Source organism: Acomys russatus, chromosome 19 (assembly GCF_903995435.1).
Source record: "Acomys russatus chromosome 19, mAcoRus1.1, whole genome shotgun sequence".
Taxonomy (NCBI): Eukaryota; Metazoa; Chordata; class Mammalia; order Rodentia; family Muridae; genus Acomys; species Acomys russatus.
Window position 1 is genome coordinate 10,162,052 of NC_067155.1, and position 21,552 is coordinate 10,183,603.

At 40.3% G+C, this 21,552-nt stretch overlaps 2 protein-coding genes and 1 pseudogene across 2 annotated transcripts in view; 2 read left to right on the plus strand and 1 right to left on the minus strand.

The window, feature by feature from the left end:
- LOC127203582 (40S ribosomal protein S19-like) overlaps positions 1-21,552 on the plus strand; it is a 223,000-nt gene that overhangs the window by 3,385 nt on the left and 198,063 nt on the right. The gene's annotated exons all lie outside the window — the stretch shown is intronic.
- On the plus strand, positions 1,042-19,341 carry LOC127203578 (sulfotransferase 2A1-like). Its single transcript, XM_051162402.1, has 6 exons — positions 1,042-1,176; positions 2,874-3,082; positions 4,556-4,682; positions 15,655-15,749; positions 17,034-17,211; positions 19,114-19,341. The coding sequence occupies exons 1-6, from the start codon at positions 1,044-1,046 to the stop codon at positions 19,224-19,226; spliced, it is 855 nt and encodes a 284-aa protein (XP_051018359.1). The 5' UTR covers positions 1,042-1,043; the 3' UTR covers positions 19,227-19,341.
- LOC127203551 (CCR4-NOT transcription complex subunit 6-like) lies at positions 9,708-11,556 on the minus strand (annotated as a pseudogene).

Genomic DNA, 21,552 nt, shown 5'->3' on the forward strand with positions numbered 1-21,552 from the left:
TAAGTTTGTGGGAATTTGTTGGTTGAAAAATTTTGCTTCATCTATCTTTTGAGTGAATGTGTGTGTGATATCTCTTTCTTTTCTCCCCCTTTCTTTTTGGTTCACAGAGACTTTACCGGCCTCTAGGCTTTACCAGAAGACTTAGCCTGGCTTTATAGACCTAAGCAATTGGCTCTGCTTGTGCAGGCCTTGAAGAGAGGAGAGAAAGCATGGATTGCTACACTGAGCTGGCAAAGTCCAGCGAAAACAAGAATCTCTGAGTAAACACACCAGAAGCTCTTTTTTTATTTTATTTTATTAATTTATTCTTGTTACATCTCAGTGGTTATCCCATCCATTGTATCCTCCTATTCCTCCCTCCCTCCCTTTTTCCCCTTACTCCCCTCCCCTATGACTGTGACTGAGGGGGACCTCCTCCCCCTTTATATGCTCATAGGGTATCAAGTCTCTTCTTGGTAACCTGCTATCCTTCCTCTGAGTGCCACCAGGTCTCCCCATCCAGGGGACGTGGTCAAATATGAGGCACTAGAGTATGTGAGAAAGTCATATCACACTCTCCACTCAACTGTGGAGAATGTCCTGTCCATTGGCTAGATCTGGGTGAGCTAGAAATAATCATAATGAGTGAGTTAACCCAGAAGCAGAAAGACTCAAATGGTATATACTCACTTATATCTGCATACTAGCCCAAGGGGCATGTCCCACGAAAGCCTTCACTTACCAGGAAACTGGGACAGAGGGGAGGATATCCTATTGGGACCCTATTACTTGTTATTGAGTCTCTAGTTTGGAGTCATGAACTCAGGCTCACAAATGCTGCAAAAAATTATCTCTGTATGAGTTCAAAATTGCTAAACGCACTGACCTTTGACAATAGATAACAACATCGATTTCTTCCTATCAGTAGCTAGTTTCATAAGCAACTAAGGGATGTTAATGATTTTTGGCCTGCATTATAAATTTCACCCATCAGTGTTTGCTATAAGGAGCACAGGTGGCCAAGGTTGTAATACTAACAGCACCGTCAAAGACCTTGTCAGACCATGTCAGACTACCTTTGGTTTGAAGGGATGCCTTTACCTGCCATAGGGTATAAAACAGAAATCATAGCGGATGCTCGCAATAAGTTTGCGATAACAGATGAAGACACGGTCATACTGACTTACCCCAAGTCAGGTAAGGACCATTACTAAGAACGATTCTGAATTATATGAAAATGTTAAGGATTTGATCCCCATTAATTTGGATGATGAACAGAGTGCTCTATGCGACTGATGTGTATAATTCTTTGTGGGCATGGAGAGCTGAGTGTGAGAGCATTTCCACTAGGAAAAAGACCTCTAGTCTGTCCTACATGGGCAGAGGTGATCAGCAGAGCAATGACAGTGCATCCTGAGACAGAATCTGACATTGGTATTCCTCTGAGGGGAGAGAGAGAGAGAGAGAGAGAGAGAGAGAGAGAGAGAGAGAGAGAGAGAGAGAGAGAGAGAGAGAGAGAGGCAAATAAACAGAGTAAATAGCATCAAGACATAGAAGCATGGTTGTGAGACCATGTGGAGGAGAATACGGTGTCTGATAGAATTACCGTGGGCCTTGTCCAGATAGTGGAAAGAGAACAGAAACTCAAGAAACAAAAACAATGGGCATCATGGTGGTTTGGAGGCTATGGTTGTGTTTGTTGACATTGAAAGTGCAATGACATGGAAAAGCCAAGGGCAGTGGGAATGCAGGAAAACAATTCAGGCAATAGCCCAGAGGAGTAAACTAGAGAAACATCCACTAACGAATGAATATAGGAATTGTATTGAAACAAGAGTTCACAACAAAGACACAGAGGAAAACATTTTGTCTCACTGAACTACCTGCCTTCCTGATCAGACTTGTCAGATCAGAATTTTTCTGATATTGTGGGGGGTGGGGAGGTGGAAAGGAAAGACTGCCTTTGCTTAAGCAAACTGCTATACAGTATTTTAAAAACCAAAGGAAATAATAGAGGTCTTACATCAATTATGAAAGAAAAACAGGAAGGAAAGGGAGAATTAAACAAGGGTCAGAGAGATTGGACTTCTGTAGAAAGATAAGTTGAATGTTATGGGAAATAGGAAATAACTTCTGATCTATTAATTCTGTGCCAAGCTGAAGCAGAATCAAACTCTATAGAGCCATCCTGTCTAGTATTGCTGTGTAACTGCAAGACTTTACAACACAAATTTTAAGGAAAAGAGTATTGAGTTAGAACACATTTTATTATGTTCGTTTTTAGTTCTCCTAAAATTTGCAGTTTGCTCACCTTTTTTCTTTTATTTCAATATATTTAGGTAATCAAGGAAGATTTTTTAATGTACTCCGAAAGCTTATATAATCAATGAGGAAATGATTTTACATATAAATAAAGCCTGTAAGAGACACAGGTTGTCAGAGTAGGTCAAGCCATACAGAGATGTGCTTCCTCTCTGTCCCATCTCTAATGAAACAGAACTAAATGATGTCCCCGCTCTGATTCTTTCCTCTGTGCTCTTGCATCCACATGCTTCAAGCTCTGCCCTCATCCGGGGATGGACCCCGGCATGAAATGTCTGGGATAGTCAAATACATCGCACCTAAATGTAGAATGATGGTGGCCCAGAGCTGAAGGGGATATTCAGTAGGCGATTTGGTGTTTATTGAGTTACAGAATTTCAGTTTTGCAAGACGAAGACTCGCGAATGTTCCGGATGAATATACTTTGCACTTACACCAGGTAGACATAGGGAACAGTACAGGTCTTTGTCCTCCAAAACAGCTGCCCTGTAGATTGTATGGTTGTATTCTAGTTGAGGCTTTTTCACAAGTACAGTTGAAATGAGTGATGATTACTTTTCCTTCCTGTTCAGGAACAAACTGGCTGATTGAGATGGTCTGCTTGATTCAGACCAAGGGGGATAACAAGTGGATCCAGTCTGAGCCCTCCTGGAATCGCTCACCCTGGGTAGAGACTGAAATAGGATATCACGAGTTACTCAATAAAGAAGGGCCACGACTCATCAGCTCCCACCTTCCCATGCACCTTTTCCCCAAGTCTCTCTTCAGTTCCAAGGCCAAGGTCGGTGTCCAGTGTTCGACGTTTTTGTTTTTCGTTTTGTTTTGTCATGTGACTAAATGCTCTTTGGACTTTTCTACCCTGACAAGCCCTGGAGCTCTTGTTGAAGTGCACTCTGATTGCCTAGGCTAGAGGATGTGAAGGTGGGACTCCTATGCTCTAGGTTATGCTGATGTGGCTCCTTCTCAGACTGTATTAGAATGCCAGCATGCAGACCACCACACAGAGACCCTGGACAGATGTGTTGGAGAAAGTGAATTATCATACTGTAGCATTCAGAGATCGAGCAAAGTTCAAACCCTAGTATACCGTGGATATTACTGTGTTACTGTTGCCAAAGCCAAACCCTAGTATACCGTGGATATTACTGTGTTACTGTTGCCAAAGCCAATTAGCCAATCTTATTCTACAAATAACTCTGCCCTCTGGGTGAATCACCCAAGGCAATGTTGCTTGTAGGGGAAGCAGCCTGACCAGGCATCAAGACTCTAATCGTAAAGATTATTCAAAAGTCATCTGTACCCACAGTGTCTTTCTGGGTTTAGATGTGTATAGAGGTAAAGTAGCCACAGGAATCTCCTCTGATCGAGGATCACCAGAGGGGATCAGAGACATCCAGATTCTAACCTATCAAATTTTAGAAAATTAATCACTCTTGAAAATGTTACAAGGAAGTTATAACCATTCACCTTTATGCACAGATTTGGTAAACTTTTGACTGAGGAAATGGAAGCCTAAAGATATGAGTTCTAGAATAGTTGGTACAAAACATAATGTGCCTTTTATTAAAAATGATTACATTTTAATTTATTTCTTTTATGTTTGAGATTATAATAAAAAATACAGTCACATATGTCATTTTGCCTTCCGGTTTTCCTTCCAAGCCCACCCATATACCCCTTATCTCGGTTAAATTTATGGTTTCTTTTTTCATTAATTCATGTTATATCCATACACATATATGTACTTACATATTTGTAACTATTTCAGACAACCTTCTCAGTCAGTACAGTGTTACTTTTATGTCGGTTAAATTTATGGTTTCTTTTTTCATTAACTCATGTTGTATCCATACACATATATGTACTTACATGTTTGTAACTATTTCAGACAATCAGTCAGTACAGTGTTACTTTTATGTATCATTTAAGAGTTGGCACTTTGCGTTGCACAACCAATTACTACTGTAGTCTTTACAACTGTTGAATCAGTCTAGTTTTTTTTGTTTTGGGGTTTGTTTTTACATTATTAATAATAACCTTAGTTGTTTTGCTGTTCCATTTTTGTAAATCAAATAAAATAATAAAAGAGGATAATGACTATAGTTTTGCACTTATGCATATATTTTGTCCAAATAAAAATAATAAAGTTTTTAGAAAGCCCATAGATATTTAATTTACATTTCATGTAAATTGTGCCAGTTAAAAGGCAATGAATGAATGCATTAACTTTCATGTACGTGTTTTTTCATTTAAGGTGATCTATCTCATCAGAAATCCCAGAGATATTCTTGTGTCTGGTTATTTTTTCTGGAGTAAGACAAACCTTGTTAAGAATCCAGACTCACTGGAAACTTATTTTGAATGGTTCCTCAAAGGAAATGGTGAGTATCCTGTGAAATATAGGAGTTGAGGGAAACTCATTTGTAAATACAAAGCTAGATATAGGTTAGGCTGGCCTTGAGCTCTGTAAATAGCCAGGGATAACCTTGAAGCTTGGTTCCCCCTTCAGCTCCCTCCTGAGGTCTAGGACTACAAGACCCTGCTGCTATGCTGTATTCATTTGATGCTGGGCCTCAAAACCACAATCCCATGTGTGTTGTCTAACTTTGCTATGTGCCTAGCCTTTTAGTACTTTCTGTAGTTTTCACCTGGCTCCATTTTATCCCTCTACATTCAACCAATCTTTGGTCCCAAGGTTTATTACCATTTTGAACATGATTGTGAAGTCTACCTGCTCTCACATACCACCACAGTACAGGGCACAGCCACAGCTTGTCCCATGACACACTACCTTGGACTATCTAGTTGTAATACTACTAATGTAGGTCATTGACATTTGCGGTGGTTTGAACAAGAAATGCCCCACGTTTGAACAGTTGGTTCCCGGTTACTCATGCTTTTTCAGAAGGTTTAGGAGGCAAGGCCTTGCTGGGTGAAGTATTCCATTTAGATGGACTATGAGAGGATAAACCATTAAGACACTTCCAGTTTACTCCCTCTGTTTCCTGCTTGTAGTAGAGGAGATGAAATCTCATCTTCCTGTTCCTGTAGACTTGCCTGCCACTTGTTGCCATCACCTCCTTCCCCCCATTTGATTCTTTTTGCTCTAGAACCCTAAGCTAATAATAAGCTCTCTCTTCCTCAAGTTGCCTTTACTCAGGGTGTTTTGTCACAGCAAGAGAAAAATAACACCTGCTGTTTTCTTCCTGCCACGCTTCTCATTTGTGGATTTTCTTAGTCTTTTCTTCATTGGCTTCCAATGAAGACCATCCACCTGATCATCCACCATTATGTTAAAAAGCATCATTCCAAATACTGTAAATCATAACTTACTATTTATATGAAAATATTTTCATAGTCAGGAGGAGGGGATTCTTTATGCCTTGTATTTATTTAACTTTTATCGAAATATACTAATTATATATAATAAAGAGTTTCATTATGATATTTCCGTACATATGTGCTGGTATTTTGATCACAATAACAGTCCACTAATCTCTGTTGTCCTCCTCCCACACTCTTGCTGATCCTTTCCTTCTTACCAACTGGCTCTTTTCTATGTTCATGTCCCTTTTCTTGATGTGTATGTTTGTGACCCCGTGAGTTCCACTGGTGTGGTTTCCCAGAGGACAGAGGAATCCTTTTCAGAAGCATGGGTACTTTACTGGTAGCTATACTCCTGGAAATAAAAACATCTCCTTCCACCAGCAACCACTAGCATACTATGGATCCTAGATCCTAGAAGGAGGATATCTCCTAAACCCTGACCCTTAACTACTTCTGACTGCCTATAAATTCTCAGAAAAAAGGTATGGGTTTGGGAGAACCTCCTCTCTCGTTGGCAGAATATTGAAGGGCCCAGTTTTTGTAGGTCTGGAGCAGTAATCACAGCTACTGTGAGTTCAAGAGCGCTGTGGCCATATCGTGTCAATTTTATTTATTTATTTATTTGTTTATTTATTTATTTATTCACTTCATATCCTGATTATAGATCTTCCTGGTCTTACTCCACCCCCCCTTTCTTCCCCCTTTCCTGCCTCACTAACTCCTCAGAAAAGGGGAGACCCTACCGACCAAACCACTCCAGCACATCAGGTTGCATTAAGACTGAGCCAATTCTCTTCCCCTGTGTCCTGGTGAGGCTGCCCAGCCAGGGGAAGGTAATCAAAATTAGGCAATGGAGTCCACGTCAGAGATGTCTGGCTTCCATTACTAGGAGACACACATGAACTTCAAGCTACCAGTGAGCTATATATGTGTAGGAGACCTAGGTCCTGTCCATGCATGGTGCTTGGTTGGTGCATCAGTCTCCACAAGCCCCTCTGGGGCCTGATGAGTTGGCTTTGTTGGTCTTCTTATAGAGCTCTTGTGTTCTCCAAGTCGTTCTATCTTCCCCCTCCTCTTTTCTATAAGACTTTATATACTTCGCCCAAAGTTTGGCTATGAGTCTCACCATATACTTTGATTCTTTAATTCAGTGCTGGGTGGGGCCTTTCAGAGGACAGCTTTGCTAGGCTCCAGCCTGCAAGCACAGCAGAGTATTGTTAGTAGTGTCAGGGGTTGGCTTTCTCCCATGGGGTGGGTCTCAGGTTGGGCTAGGCATGGGTTTGACATTCCCTCAGTCTCTGCTCTGCCATTATCCCTGCATATCTTGTACACAGGGTAAATTTAGGATCCAAGTTTTCATGGGTGGATTGGTGTTCCCCCTCCCTCCGATAGAAGGTACTGTCTAGTCAGAGGGTGTCCTATTCAATTCCCATGACCCCTGCTACTAGAAGTATCATCTGCAATCACCTGCATACCCTCCCAGAAGCCTACCCTGTCTCCACGTTGTCACAGAGACATACAAAAACAGGGTTTCTCGTCCCTCTAATGGCCCTTTGTCCTGCTCCCTACCCCACCACCACCCCTGCCCACTCTCCTTAGGTATGATCTCCACCCTCATTTCTCTTTGCATTCCTTCTCCGACCTTGTCCCCTCCCTCTATTCAAGAGCTTCTGGTGTCTACTCTATTTCTCCTTATGAATGAGATTTAAGCATCCTTCCTTGGGTCCTCCATATTACTTATCTTCTTCTGATCTGTGCGTTGCAGTATGTGTATTCTGTTCTATGTGGCTAAAATCCACCTGTAAATGAGTAAATGCCATATGTGACTTTCTGGGTCTGGGTTACCCCACTCAGGATGATGTTTTCTAGCTCCATCCATTTGCCTGATAACGTCATGACATTGTGGGACCATGGATGGGAGGCTGAGAATCTGTCCCTGGTATCCAGGAGTTGTCTTCTGTAAGTCATGAGGAGTGTGGTGTAGAGATGCTGGAGCCATGCTGGATCCCTGTGATTATGGAATGCATGAGTCCTGTTTAGGTAGGCAGAAGGTGCTAGGCACCAGGAGATTAGAACCATGTGTGTCTCTTGGACCCAGGAACCATTCACAGGGACCTGGAAGTATGTGTCCCTAGCTCAAGGGATGCTTCTTCTTTGCCAGGAAAAACAGCCAGGTCATTTGCTTGGTCTGCAGTCTCTGATCCTCTGAGACTCATATACCAGACACACTTGGTGCTGCCATCGTGGAGTCCTTTATTTTTGTTTTTTAATGAGCTTACAAACTAATGAGTTTCCATAAGGTATTTTCATATATTCTTTGTTTTCATTAATTACATCTAGTCTTTCCACCCCATCTTTGCATAAACATCCTCTCATATTCATTCTTTTCACCTTTGTGCTATAGGTGTTCTGGAACTTCTGTTTCTTTAAAGTGTCTTTTTCTTGTTCCCCTTCTACTGGTCCCTTTCCAGCTTTCTGTCCTTTTAATTTATTTTTTAAACAGTATGTAATTTTATTTCCTCTTAAAAACACCATAAGCAACTAAATGTTTTCTCATGAAATTTTGAGTCACCCAAAATGGCTCAGTCTCTGTACAAAACAGTTAACACTCAACAGTTCATCTTAGTGCCACACGGCGTCCTTCTGCTCCACTGCCTGCAGTTGAAACAGAAGCAGCCAGACAAGTTCCCTCTGAATTCATTTGATTTTGAGAGAACCAACGACGGAGAACAGAACATATGCACGTTAACTTTGTAAAGTTAAAGGTGACTTTAATCTCTTACCTACTAACGGCCCTATGGGCAAAATATAGGATACATTATAACTTTTATCTTGGTTGACATTAAAATTTCTTAGTCACTTTAAAAAATAATGGGAACAATTGCTGTAGGGAACCTGTTTAGAACAGAAAATTTTTCTTCTTCTTCAAAAAAAGGAATAATTTTAAAAAAACACACGAAAATAAGGGTACACGTGATCGTGGCGCTCTGGGTGCACGGACACCAACAAGCAGTGCTTGGGTGTGGTGACAGAGACCCAGGACCCATGAACATGTTCCAGAATGTGCCATCCAACACTTCACAATGAGGAAAAGCCACAGCTCATACAAAAGCATTGCCATAAAAATCTCATAAATGCTATTTTTTAAAAATATATATATAAAAGATGCACAGGTTTTCTCTGCATGCACAGGTAGTGCTCAGTGAGAACAATTTAGGCAGGCATGGCAGAGACAGAGCAGGAGAGGTCTCAGCAAGGACGGAGAAGCTGTACCTAAGCAGCTGTAAGTAAAATATTTTAAAATACCAGAATGTACATATGTCAATTATCATATTCAGTCCATAAATGCCTACAGATCAGCTTGTCGGTCCTGGTAGAAAATTTCCATAGAAATTTAGGAATTCAGGACTGGAGAGGTGGCTCAGAGGTTAAGAGCACTGTCTGCTCTTCCAGAGGTCCTGAGTTCAATTCCCAGCAACCACAGGATGGCTCAACAGCCATCTATAACCTCCTCTGGCATGCAAGTGTACATGGAAATAGAACTTCATATAAATAAATAAAAATTTAATAATATTTTTTAAAAAAGAAATTCAGGAATTTATACATAAGTTGCCTCTGGTCCAAGAAAATATCCCAAGGTCTAAGCAAACTTACATTTAAAGAGTAATGGTCTCAATTTAAAAATAAAGTAGTACAAAAGGGCTAATAGAACCCTAACAGTGCAAATCACTGCAGAGAGAGTCTGTTGCAGCTTTGTTACCAGCTAGCCTTCAGAACATAGGACACAGGTTAAAAAAAAAAAAAAAATTTGCCTTAGTTTACAATACAATTGTTTTCAAAAATTTAGTACAAAATTTCATAAATCAGGTCTTCTGTTGGCCATAAACAATCATAAAGGCTAAGTTCAAATTCTACATTTTACAAACAAGTCTGGAAAAAGATGGAGTAAAGCCCGGAAGAATGGTCTCTGGTGTTACTATCGGCCTCAGAAAACAGTGCCGTGGACTCTGTGCGAACAGCACACTCCTCACACGTCCTCCTATTCAAGGCATGAAAACACATATTGGAGAGAAAAAAAACAAGAAAATTACTTGTAACAAATTAAAAGATGGGTGTAAACACACCAGTTCCGGTCTAGCAGTACATATAAAGCATACTGGGGTCAGAATTTGTCTGTTGCTAGCACCTGGCTTTCATACTATAACCTTTATCAAATAATCAGACTGAAAATTCAAATGACCATTGAGAAAAGTCCATAGTGGCCATACCTCACTCCTCTATATTCAGATTTTTACGAATTTACAAGTAAATCATAAGTCCTCTGAAAGTACCTGACTACCTCCTGCCAGGAAGGTGAATGCCATTAACTTGGGGCAGGAAAGGCAGTAAGAGCTCCAATTGTGCAAAAAGTGAGACGTGGTCGGAGAGAATAAGTGTTGTGGGCAGCCGCTGACATTACTCTCAACTAGCCGATGGTGGTCCAGAGGTCCCAGGATGGCTAAAGTGTTCAGCTGAGGTTTAGAATAGAAGATGTAGTCAATTATACCCTTGAAGTCAAGTGTATAATTCATGTAAGGCATCAGGCCATCTTCATGGGCACTCTTTAACTTGAAACCATGAGTGATCCTTCCATTGGTCATCCCATTCTTCCCATCACAGCTGAAGTTTGTAAGACTTTCATTGTACCTTAATTCCTTAAAGTCTTTACGATTTTTTTTTTCCTACTCCACCGGTGCTCAAGTACCGTCCAACACCAGAATCTGGCAAAGAATTCAGATCTGCACATAACACAAGTGGCATAGTTCCACATTATCCCAAGACACGGAATTTGAGGCTCCGAGAGGCTTTGTCAATAATACTCTTCACTTCTGAGAGGACCATCACAGTTTGTACCAACTTCACATCTGAGTATTCAGGGTCCCAATGCATATGAGCATTAGCCACCAGAATAAGCTGCCTTTCTGTCCCCAGATGTGGTTTTTTCCCAGATGGCATTTCAATCAATTCCTTTTGAAGTTCTAGCAGTACTACAACTCCAGTCTTATCTTTCGTCATGACTCTATTCAACATAGCTTCAGACCCTTCTGAATTAGCCATTGCTAGCTGATTAAATTCAACAGTGTGTTTCTGAACCAAAGTAAAATTTTTCTGTCTTGAGGAACACTGCACAGCTGTCCACATGCTTCCTTTCCTGTTCAGACATTGTCCCAGCTCGAGACTTGGGGCTAAAGAACTTATTATAGCTGTGTTCTTTCAGTTCTGCCAGGAAAAAAAACATAGCATTGCTCTGTTTCAACCTCCTGCAGACTAATTTCAGCATTGCAGCTCAAGATTTCTTGAATAATGGCCTTTTTCCTGTAGTCTCAATTTATGGACATGATGGACAATAGCCGTATAACTGCCGGGCGGCATATTTATCACAAAGAACATTATAGCACAAAAAACAAAGATCTTTTTGCAGTGACTGACAAATTATCGAGCAAGTAGTTCAGTAGCGTTCTTGTTCCATCTGGCTCCAGACAGAGGTTCAATATATCCCGGGTAAGTGGGTTTCCCTTCAGGCTTAAAGTCTGCAACTGGAACAGTTTTCCCAGCTCAGAGGGTAGAGCTTGTAACTGGTTGTAATTTAAATGGAGCTCCCTGAGTGAAACCATGTTTCCAAGCTCTGGATTTGATTATAGGACAGGTCCGAGACATGCCAGATAGTGAAGCTTGGCAGTGTCTGAAGGAAAACACAGGACAGGGAATTGTCACTCAGATGCAAAGCTGCCAAGTGAGTTAGTGACCACAAAGATGAGTTTAAACTCTTACTTTTCCACTTATTTCAAGCTGTGCCCAAGGTGATTTCTTTCCATTTGCTGCTTCCAAGGAGGACATAATTGTGTACATCCTCTGAGGGTCAGGGGGTTCGTATTTTTCTTTGGGCATGCCTCTGGTGCTGCGCCGCCTTCCTCCACTGCTGCCTCTGCCTCCTCCCAGTGAGTGCAGCGGTGTCTGCCCTGTGGAACCACCATACCAGCCCTCCAGCTGCCACCTCTCTTTGTTTCCCCCTCCTCTGCCGCCCTCTCACCACCCCGCCTCGCCCTCCTCGCCACTCCCTCTCGCCCTCTTCGCCCTACCCAGCAGTCTTTGCCTCCTCTTCTGCACCCCCCCCCTCATTTTCATTTGCTTTCTGTCCTTTTTACACACTTCAGATTAAACATACTAAGAATATGTCTAAAATACTCGCATGAGAGAGAACGTGTAGTGTTTGTCTCTCTGTGCATGGGTTACCTCATTAAGTATATTTTCCAGTTCCATGTGCTTTCCTAGGAAGCTCATAATTTCTGTTTTATTGTTGAATAAAGTTTATATATTATGCATATCACTACTTCATTATCTATTATCCAGTTGATGAGCATCCAGGCTGAGCCTGTTTCCTAGCTATTATGAGTAGAGCTGAAATGAGCATAGATGTTCAAATGCCTGTGTGTTAGTATATATGCAAGCATATAGTAGTATACGCCTAAGTATATACTAGTATAAATAGACCTAAGTAGTTTGAGTATATACCTAAGATTGGATAGCTGGGAGTTATTCAAATATAATGACACCAAATATTGCCTCATTCCTCCTGAATTACCTGCTTTCAGAGTTTCAATTAGACAAGCATCAAATCTTCCTATGTCATTTTCTGTTCTGGGTTTATTTTCATATATTTTTTTGTTTCTTTTACATAATATTTATATTCTTTGAAAAAATTTAAAGTGAACATAATGTATCTTGATCTACTAGTCTTTCCTGTATGCCCACCCGACACACTATAGGATCCCCCAATGTGCCTGTATCACAACTCTAAGTGTATTTTTAAAAACTACAACTAAGGCTAATTTGTGATGTTCATATGTGCATGGATGTTGGAACCATCCACACTGGTATGGGAAACCTGACAGTGTAATATGCCCAAATTGCAAATAGCTCTTCAACAAGGACATCCTCTCAGGACACCCTGCCCCATCCATCATGGAATATTAACAGACTTTATCTCTTGTGCAGTTTTCTATAGGCGACCACTGATGATGTGAGCTCATTTGCACACCAGACAACTCATGTCCGGAGGGCAAGAGGCACAGGGGACAATTTTGAAGCACTCCTCCCCATACTCTAGCTTTTACATTCTTTCTACTTGTTGTTCCGTGATACTTTCTGAGCCTTTGGTAGGGAGTTGGTATAGAAATTACATCAATGACTGATCACTCACGATTTTTCTCCGTATTTTTTCATTCTTTTTTTTTTTATTCTTTTTTTTATTAATTTATTCTTGTTACATCTCAATGTTTATCCCATCCCTTGTATCCTCCCATTCTTCCCTCCCTCCCATTTTCCCCTTATTCCTCTCCCCTATGACTGTTCCTGAGGGGGATTACCTCCCCCTGTATATGCTTTTTTATTCTTTTTTTATTCTTTTTTATTCTTTTTTTTATTCTCCGTATTTTGATCCCTTATGAACCTCTGCACTAACTACTGCCAACTGCAAAAATAATCTTCTGTGACAAAGGTAAAGAAATGCAAACCCATGTGTATAAATAAAAACATTTAGAGAGAAGCTTTACAGTGTGGCCATTTAGTAAAAGAACAGTAGGAAACCCCACTTTCGAACTATGGTCTTTCCAGGCATGGGTTCATGACCATAGTTATAGTACCAGGAATGAATTCCTTTCAGGGGATTGAACCTTAAATCCAATCAGACATTTAAGCACCATAACATCTATGTCATTATTGCATTGCTAGGCACACCTGCCCTGGAAGATTTGCATTGTACCACGTGGAAACAATGCAGGATAAGAACATTATGTGAAAAGCCAGAGACTAAAAATTGAAAAAAATTAAGAAATGAAATGGATGCCCCTATACAATTTTGCAGCTATAGATGTGTGAGTAGAGAGATGAAGCTCAAATTTTCCTGCCTCTTGTCTTCCCCACTAGAAGGTGCCCTATATATTTCTCATAATCATTGGATCTTGTGGTTGTTTCTTGTTGTATTCATGAATTAGGTCTTATCACTAATAACTCTCCGGGCTGAGCAAGGAGGTTCAAGCTTTTAATTCCAGAATTTATGAAGTGGAGACATGTGGGTCAGTAGTCCAAGGTCATTCTATGTAGCAAGACTGAGCCAGCCTTGTTGACATGCCCTTTGTAATCCTTATCCCAAAACAAATATATATTTTAACCATTTCCATGGCATAACCACTGGTAATTATCATATAGATATATATCATGGGCTTATAATTGCTGTCTTCACTAACATGAATTTGGCTCTTTCGTTTGTTTGAAGACATGGTCTGAGTAAGTCAAGACTACGCATAAGTTCACTAAGTACCTGAAAATGACATTGAACTCAAGGAGCTCTCTTGTCTCTGCCTCCTGAGTGTTGGCATTACAGAAGTGTGCCTCATAATACGGTTTGGATTTAGTTTTGTTTTGCAGTGTGTAGACATGTGCGTTTATGATGGTGTGAGTGCAAATGTGTGAAAGTGGGCGTGCTCACACCGACGTTTCAGTGAAGAAATCAGAAGGCAACAATGAGTGTTCAGTCTTGTTTCCTGTGTTGTTTCCTTCTCTTCGTCCCTGTGTGTGCCCAACTACGAAGTCCTAAGCTTTAGGAAATTCTTCTATCTCCGTCCCCATCTCATGGAATCAGCACTAGGGTGACAAACAGAGGCTGAATCACTGGATTTGTATGGTGTCTGAGGATTAAAACTCAAGCCATTACAAATGAAGGGCAGATATGTCTACTGAGCTCTCTATCTCTCAAGCCATTACAAATGAAGGGCAGATAGGTCTACTGAGCTCTCTATCTCTCAAGCCATTACAAATGAAGGGCAGATAGGTCTACTGAGCTCTCTATCTCTCAAGTCATTACAAATGAAGGGCAGATAGGTCTACTGAGCTCTCTATCTCTCAAGCCATTACAAATGAAGGGCAGATAGGTCTACTGAGCTCTCTATCTCTCAAGTCATTACAAATGAAGGGCAGATAGGTCTACTGAGCTCTCTATCTCTCAAGTCATTACAAATGAAGGGCAGATGGGTCTATTGAGTTCTCTATCTCTCAAGCCATTACAAATGAAGGGCAGATAGGTCTACTGAGCTCTCTATCTCTCAAGTCCACCTTTCAGTCTCTTTAATTTACATAACTCTGTCATGTACTGCATAACTCACCTTCCCTTTACAAATTCTCTGTAGGACATTACCTTCAGCTTTCCGTCCAATCTTAGATCCTTTGAATTCTTGTTTCCTACTGCTCAGACCCTAGCTGAACTCTTGCCTTCTCTCCTGACTTGATTCAGTTAGTTCTTCGGGCCATTGGGAACAATGCAAGTGTGCAATGAAGCATGAGATATAAAAAGTGAGCACAACCAGAGCAGGAGCAGCGAAGACACCGAGGTTGTGGAGAATACATTAGAGTGGCACTGTGAATGGCCATGAAGATTTGGCATAAAGGCAGATAGAAGGCTGTTCTTGGAATGTCTCCAATTATCTGTGTTTTAGAAGCTTGGGTCTCAAAGAGGCAACTACTGAGAAGTATTGGAACATCAGATATGGATGCCATTCAGATGGGCTCTCCAACAGAAGGGTTTAAGATAGTTCTCCAGACAGAATGGTAATAAAAAGTCCACACATGGCCATGCCCAAGCACCTCTGGATTCCTATATTGGTATAATAGATTTCCCCCAGCACAAGCTCCTGTCCTTGTTACAATCCAGTTAAATGTCTCCTTATGGCATCAGGGATAACTCTGTGATGAACTTGTTAATAAATTTGATTTTATTTTATCAGTTCACTATTTGCGTGTGTGTGTGTGTGTGTGTGTGTGTGTGTGTGTGTGTGTGTGTGTGTGTGTCAAACATTATGTTGAATGCTGTAAGTACAGACTAGTTTAATTTTTCTTGATAAAGCCATCTGTCATTTGCAGAAAAGTGAAAAAAGTTAAGCAGACCCCATGTTCATACTTTGTAATTGACACTTTCCTCCCCCACATACACAGTCCTATATGGATCATGGTTTGAGCACACTCGTGGTTGGATGTCCATGAGAGAATGTGACAACTTCCTACTACTGAACTATGAAAACATGAAAAAGGTAAGCATCATTCTTACATGCACCACACAGTTAAGGACTAGAAAAAGCAGTCCTTCAGACACTGATTACCTATAGAAGTAGGCCCTGGTGATGAGGAAGGTTACTGAGAGTTGTGATTTCTTTTCCTGTTTGTGTTTGTTGACTTTCTCTTTTTATCACATTTTTTTAATTAAAACAACTTTCAAATTTGAATTTAATTGATCATATTCATCCCCTACCAAGGCCTTTCAGATCCTCTACACATCCTTACCCATGAACTTTAAAGCTTTTTCTCAAAACAAAAATATGGTACAAAAACAAAACCCTCCAAATCAAGAAGATAAAATAAAGTAGAATACAATATAAAATGGTGTGCCCCCAAGTAATAAATATTGAGAACATTTTTATGAAACTGTTATAAAGCTGTATTATTCTCAGTTAGCCTAAGGAAACAGTATTATTATATTTGGTATACATATTAAATTCTGTCATGGTCTTTATGCAAGTTCTTTCATTCATCTTGATCATTGTCTAGTAATAATTCTATAAATTTCTTTAAACATCTCAAGGCAGATTGCATATTGTTCTAAATACTTTCAATGCCAGGACATTGGAGGGAAAGCCAGAAGGATGGATCACTGATTTCTGTTGGATCTATGTAGACGGTCTCTATAGCAACTTCCAATTTCTATCCCACAAGACAGAACTCCATAGTGAGGCTCTATCTTTAAAAAAAAAATCCCAGTGCACTTAATAGGTGTGGTGGCCCACACCTCTGACCCAGGAGGATCTGAAATTCAAGGTCATCATCCTCTACAAAACAGGTTTAAGTTTAGCCTGGGTTATGTGAGACGTTGTCTATAATATCCCCTCCTCCCTAAAAGAAACCCAGCCATAGGTCAGCCACGTTGAACGCTCACTCAGTATACAAATGTTGTGTGTGAGCATGGCCTCTCTCCATGGCCAGTTTCTTTCCTAAATTCCAATCATGATTTCTCATATTATGGTGCCATTTCCTTTTTTTTTTTTAATTTTTTTTATTAATTTATTCTTGTTACATCTCAATGTTTATCCCATCCCTTATGTCCTCCCATTCTTCCCTCCCTCCCATTTTCCCCTTGCTCCCCTCCCCTATGACTGTTCCTGAGGGGGACCTCCTCCCCCTGTATATGCTCATAGGGTATCAAGTCTCTTCTTGAACTGATGTTCCTTTTCTTATCTTCCATCCACAGTTCCTATCTATGCATCTTTTTTCCCAGAACTTTCTGTTTATTGCCCTCTCTTTTTTGTTCCTTCTTCTTTTAGGACACAAGGGGAACCATAGAAAAGATCTGTGACTTCCTAGGAAAGAAATTAGAGCCAGAGGAGCTGGATCTGGTCCTCAAGTACAGCTCCTTCCAAGCCATGAAAGAAAACAACATGTCCAATTTTAGTACCATCAGCCAAGATGTAATTACTAATGGTTTGAAGCTCCAGAGAAAAGGTAAAGAAAACTTCTAGCTTCAGAATATGTCAGAACATGTGGAAGGCTGGCTGTGTCAATGGGCCTCTAAGAAAGTGTTGAAAATGTATCATCAGCTGTGGTTCATCACTCAGAGTTCCTCACAGACCTTACATGGGAATTTTTCCATGATGGTGATGTGGGCTTCAGGCTCTGAAAAGCTCATTTGTTCTGGGAGGTGATCTTCGGATTGCAGATGGTCCCATCCAATAACCTCCATGAAAAATGATAAAGTAGTCATGTTTCTATGCACATTTTTAAAGATTCCTACATTGTAGACCTCAACTCTAAAAAGAAAATGTTTAATTCAGTAGACCAAAGATGTGCCTGAGATGATAAACAGAGAACCAAAAAAATTACATTAACAGCAGAAAAAGATGTTGAATGGATCAAGATTGCAGTCCCAGAAAGTAGACCAAGAGGAGACCCCATAATAGCTAAGAAAATTATTCTCCAGTGTTAAAATCTGGTATTTGCCAACCCATGTTTGGATTCCTTTGGGCTCATGACTACTCTTCTTCTGAATTTTCTCTCCTAGAATGGGAATTTCCATGCTCTCTATATCTGTGCCACCTTTCTCCTGGAAACAGATTACGGGTGTGGTTTTACAGCTATGCAGTTGAAAAAATAACTTTATTAGAATAATATGTTGAGCCTCACCCAGGTATAAATAGGTAAAAATAGGTGAGATGGGACTCAGAGTTGAAGAAGGAGTTAATCAGTCATCAGATATTTAACAGTGAGTAAAAACATGGATATGGATGAAAGAAGTAGAAAGCTATGGGCTTAATTTTCTTTTCCCCTTTAGATATCCTGTGCTCCAGAGTGTGAGAATCAGATAAGAATATAAGGACATCAGGAGTTTACATAGAGATAATAAAGTTAAAGTTGTTATGAGATCACATTTAATTAAACACTCTGGGTGTCCTCACAATTGCAAGTTTGGACTCAGATTTAAACACAGTGACATGTCATAACTCACCACAAGAAAAACAGGTATTTATATACTAAGGATCAAGGCCTGTGGAAGAGGCAGAAGACCCCAGACTTAATTCTCATTCAGAAGGGCAAATAGAATAGACACCAGAAGCAGTTGAAGAGAAGAAACAGGATGGGAGCCTACCTTACAGAGCCTCTAAAAGACTCCACCCAGGGAGGATCAAAGCAGGTGTGGAAACTTCAGGGCATAGCGCAAGGAGTCTTATGGAATAGTTAAGGGATAGAAGGACCTAAAGGGTGCAGGAGCTCCACAAAGAGACCAATGGAACCAACAAATACAGGCAGCTTCAGGGGCAGGGGAGGATGTTGCAGAGACTGATGCACCAACCAAGGACCATGCATTGTGAGAACCTGCCAGATCCATGTATCTTTGAGGTCCCCTGTATCTGCTGGAAGAATCAAGTTGGCTGAAATGCTGCTCACAACTATGTGTATCTGTGCGCTCATGTGAACATACACACACATAAGCAAAAGCAATTTAAAGGTTGCTTGCATGCTGTGAAAAACTTCTACACTAAAATGTAGAAGGAACAATTGGAGTTTGGGTCATTGAGATGATAAAATTTGCTGGGTTGGATAGTGAGCTGGAAACATGTGTTGGCAGGAATAATCTGTACATATAAAAAGATAGACCCAGTGCTGGTGCTGTTAGATTGTCTAGCAGATAGGTTGGGAAAGGAAAAGTCGGTGTATAATTTCCACAGAGGTAGAAGTCTATATGTATATGATTTCAAGGCAGAAGAAGGGTTCTACAGGAACTGGTAGCTCTACTTTATTAACTGCGTGGTCTTTGTCAAACAGATGGTAACAGCATAAGAAGGGAGGAGTGAGAACAGTACTAAGACCATTATTAACCCATCTATGTGTCTGATTCACATTTTCCAGGCACAGCTGGGGACTGGAAGAATCACTTCACAGTAGCCCAAGCTGAAACCTTTGATAAAGTATACAAGGAGAAAATGGCTGGTTTTCCTCCAGGACTCTTCCCATGGGAATAAATTCTCAAAATATTTCAATGTTATACGGATACTGGTGTTTATTTTCCTGTTATTCTATTTTAATGAGTGGGTGTAGTCATTAAATAAATCCTCTTTTGGGATTGTGATTTTTAAATGTAGTAGTATTTGTTATTTTTGGTGTTGCTGTGTGTGTGTGTGTGTGTGTGTGTGTGTGTGTGTGTGTGTGTACACATTTCTGTTTGCAGTGTCATTCGTGGCATATGTTCCCAGGGAGCTACAATTACATGTAGCTGTTAGCTGCCTTTTTTAGGTCCTATAAACTTACCTTACCTCCTTCTACCTGAGAAGTAGAGTATTGTAAACCAGAATCTTGGAGTCTTGAGTCATCAAATATTTGCTTCTTTTATTATTGGTTCCAGTGTATGGTTTTGGCTTCTTTGTAGAAAATAAAGTATGTGTAAGTTTGTGGGGTTATTTCTTGGTTCTTTATTCAATTACATTGATCTGTCTGCTTCTATGCCAATACCATGCAGTTTTTTTTATTATTGCTCTGTAGTACAGATTAAAATCATGGACAGTGATAATTTCAGATGTTCTTTTTTTTCTTTACTTATTTATTAATATTACATCCTGATTTTTATCCCCTCACTTGTGTCTCCCCATTCCCACCCTTTCTGCCTCTTCTGCCCTATTCCTCTCCCAAAGACCTCTGAAAGGGGGGCCTTCCTCCCCCAGCATCTAACCATCCAGATATCCTTCATTCCCTTCCTCTGTGTGCATGCATGGTCTCCCTGCCAAGAGGTTGTGATCAAATTGGGAGGACCAGAGTTCATGTCAGAGGCAGTTCTCGCTTCCCCAAGAAATTATGGAGAAAGAGCTGTCCATTGGCTATATCTGAACATGGGGTCTAGGTTCACTCAATGCATTGTGCTTGGTTGGTGCAACAGTTTCTGCAGGTCATCCTGGGTCCAGATCCGCCTGTCTTTATGGTCTCCTAGTGGGGCCCTCTAGGTCCTTCCATTTCCCCAATTTTTTTACACCACTCTCAGTACTCTGCCCAGAGTCCAGCAGGCAGTTCCAGTATCTGCCCCAATCCCACACTTGGTAGGGTCTTTCAGAGGACATACATGTTAGGATAATATCCACTTATAAGTGATTATATACCATGTGTGTTTTTCAGAGTCTGGGTTACCTCATTCTGTATGATCATTTCTAGTTCCAATCATTTGCCTGAAAATTTCAAGATTTCCTTGTTTTTAATAACTGATTAATATTTAATTGCATTAATGTACCACAGTCTCCTTATTATATGGTAGACCATAGTTCAAGTATAAGCCCAGGAGTCCTATAGCTGGGTCTTGAGGTAGCAATATTCCCAATTTTCTGAGAAAGCACCAGACTGATTTCCAAAATGGTTGTACTCCTGCCAGCAACTCCCACAACTTGCTTTCTCCACATCCCCACCAGCATGTGCTGTGATTTGAATAATTTTTTATCTTAGCCATTCTGGCAGGTGTAAGATGGAATCTCAGAGTTGTTTTTATTTGCATTTCCCTGGTTACTAAGGAAATTGAGCAAATGTAGAGATGGTGAAGATCTTCTCTCGCTCTGTAGGCTGTCATTTTCTTCTATTGACAGTGTCCTTTGCCTTACAGAAGGTTTTCAGTTTCATTAGGTCTTATTTATTAATTGTTGATCTTTCCTAGAACCTGAGCAATTGGTATTCATTTTAGGAAATTGTCTCCTGTACCAATGAGTTCAAGGTTTTCCCCAACTTTTTCTCCTAACAGATTTAGTGTATCTGGTTTTATATTGTGGTCTTTAGTCTGCTTGGTCTTTAGTTTTGTGCAGAGTAACAAATATGGATGTGTTTGCATTTTTCTACATGTAGCAATTCAGCTAGCCCTGCACCAATTTGTTGAAGATGTTATCTTTATTCCATTGTGTGCATTTCACTTCTTTGTCAAAAATCAAGCACCCATAGGTGTGTGGGCTTATGTCTGAGTCTTTGATTCAATTCCATCTATCAACCATCCTCTTTCTATGCTGATACCATGCTGATTTTATTACTATTGCTCTATAGTACAACTTGAGATCAGGGATGGAGATTGCTCTGTACAATCTTTTCTTGTACAGAATTGTTTTAGATATGCTTGGTTTTTTGTTTTGTTTGTTTTGTTTTTCCATATGAGGTTGAGAATTAATCTTTCAATGTCTGTAAAGAATTGTGAAAGTATTTTAATAAGGATTGCATTGAATCTGTAGATTGCTTTTGGTAAGGTGGCCATTTTTTCTATGTTGATCTTCACAATCCATGAGTATGGCAGATCTTTTCATCTTCTAATGTCTTCCTCAATTTCTTTCT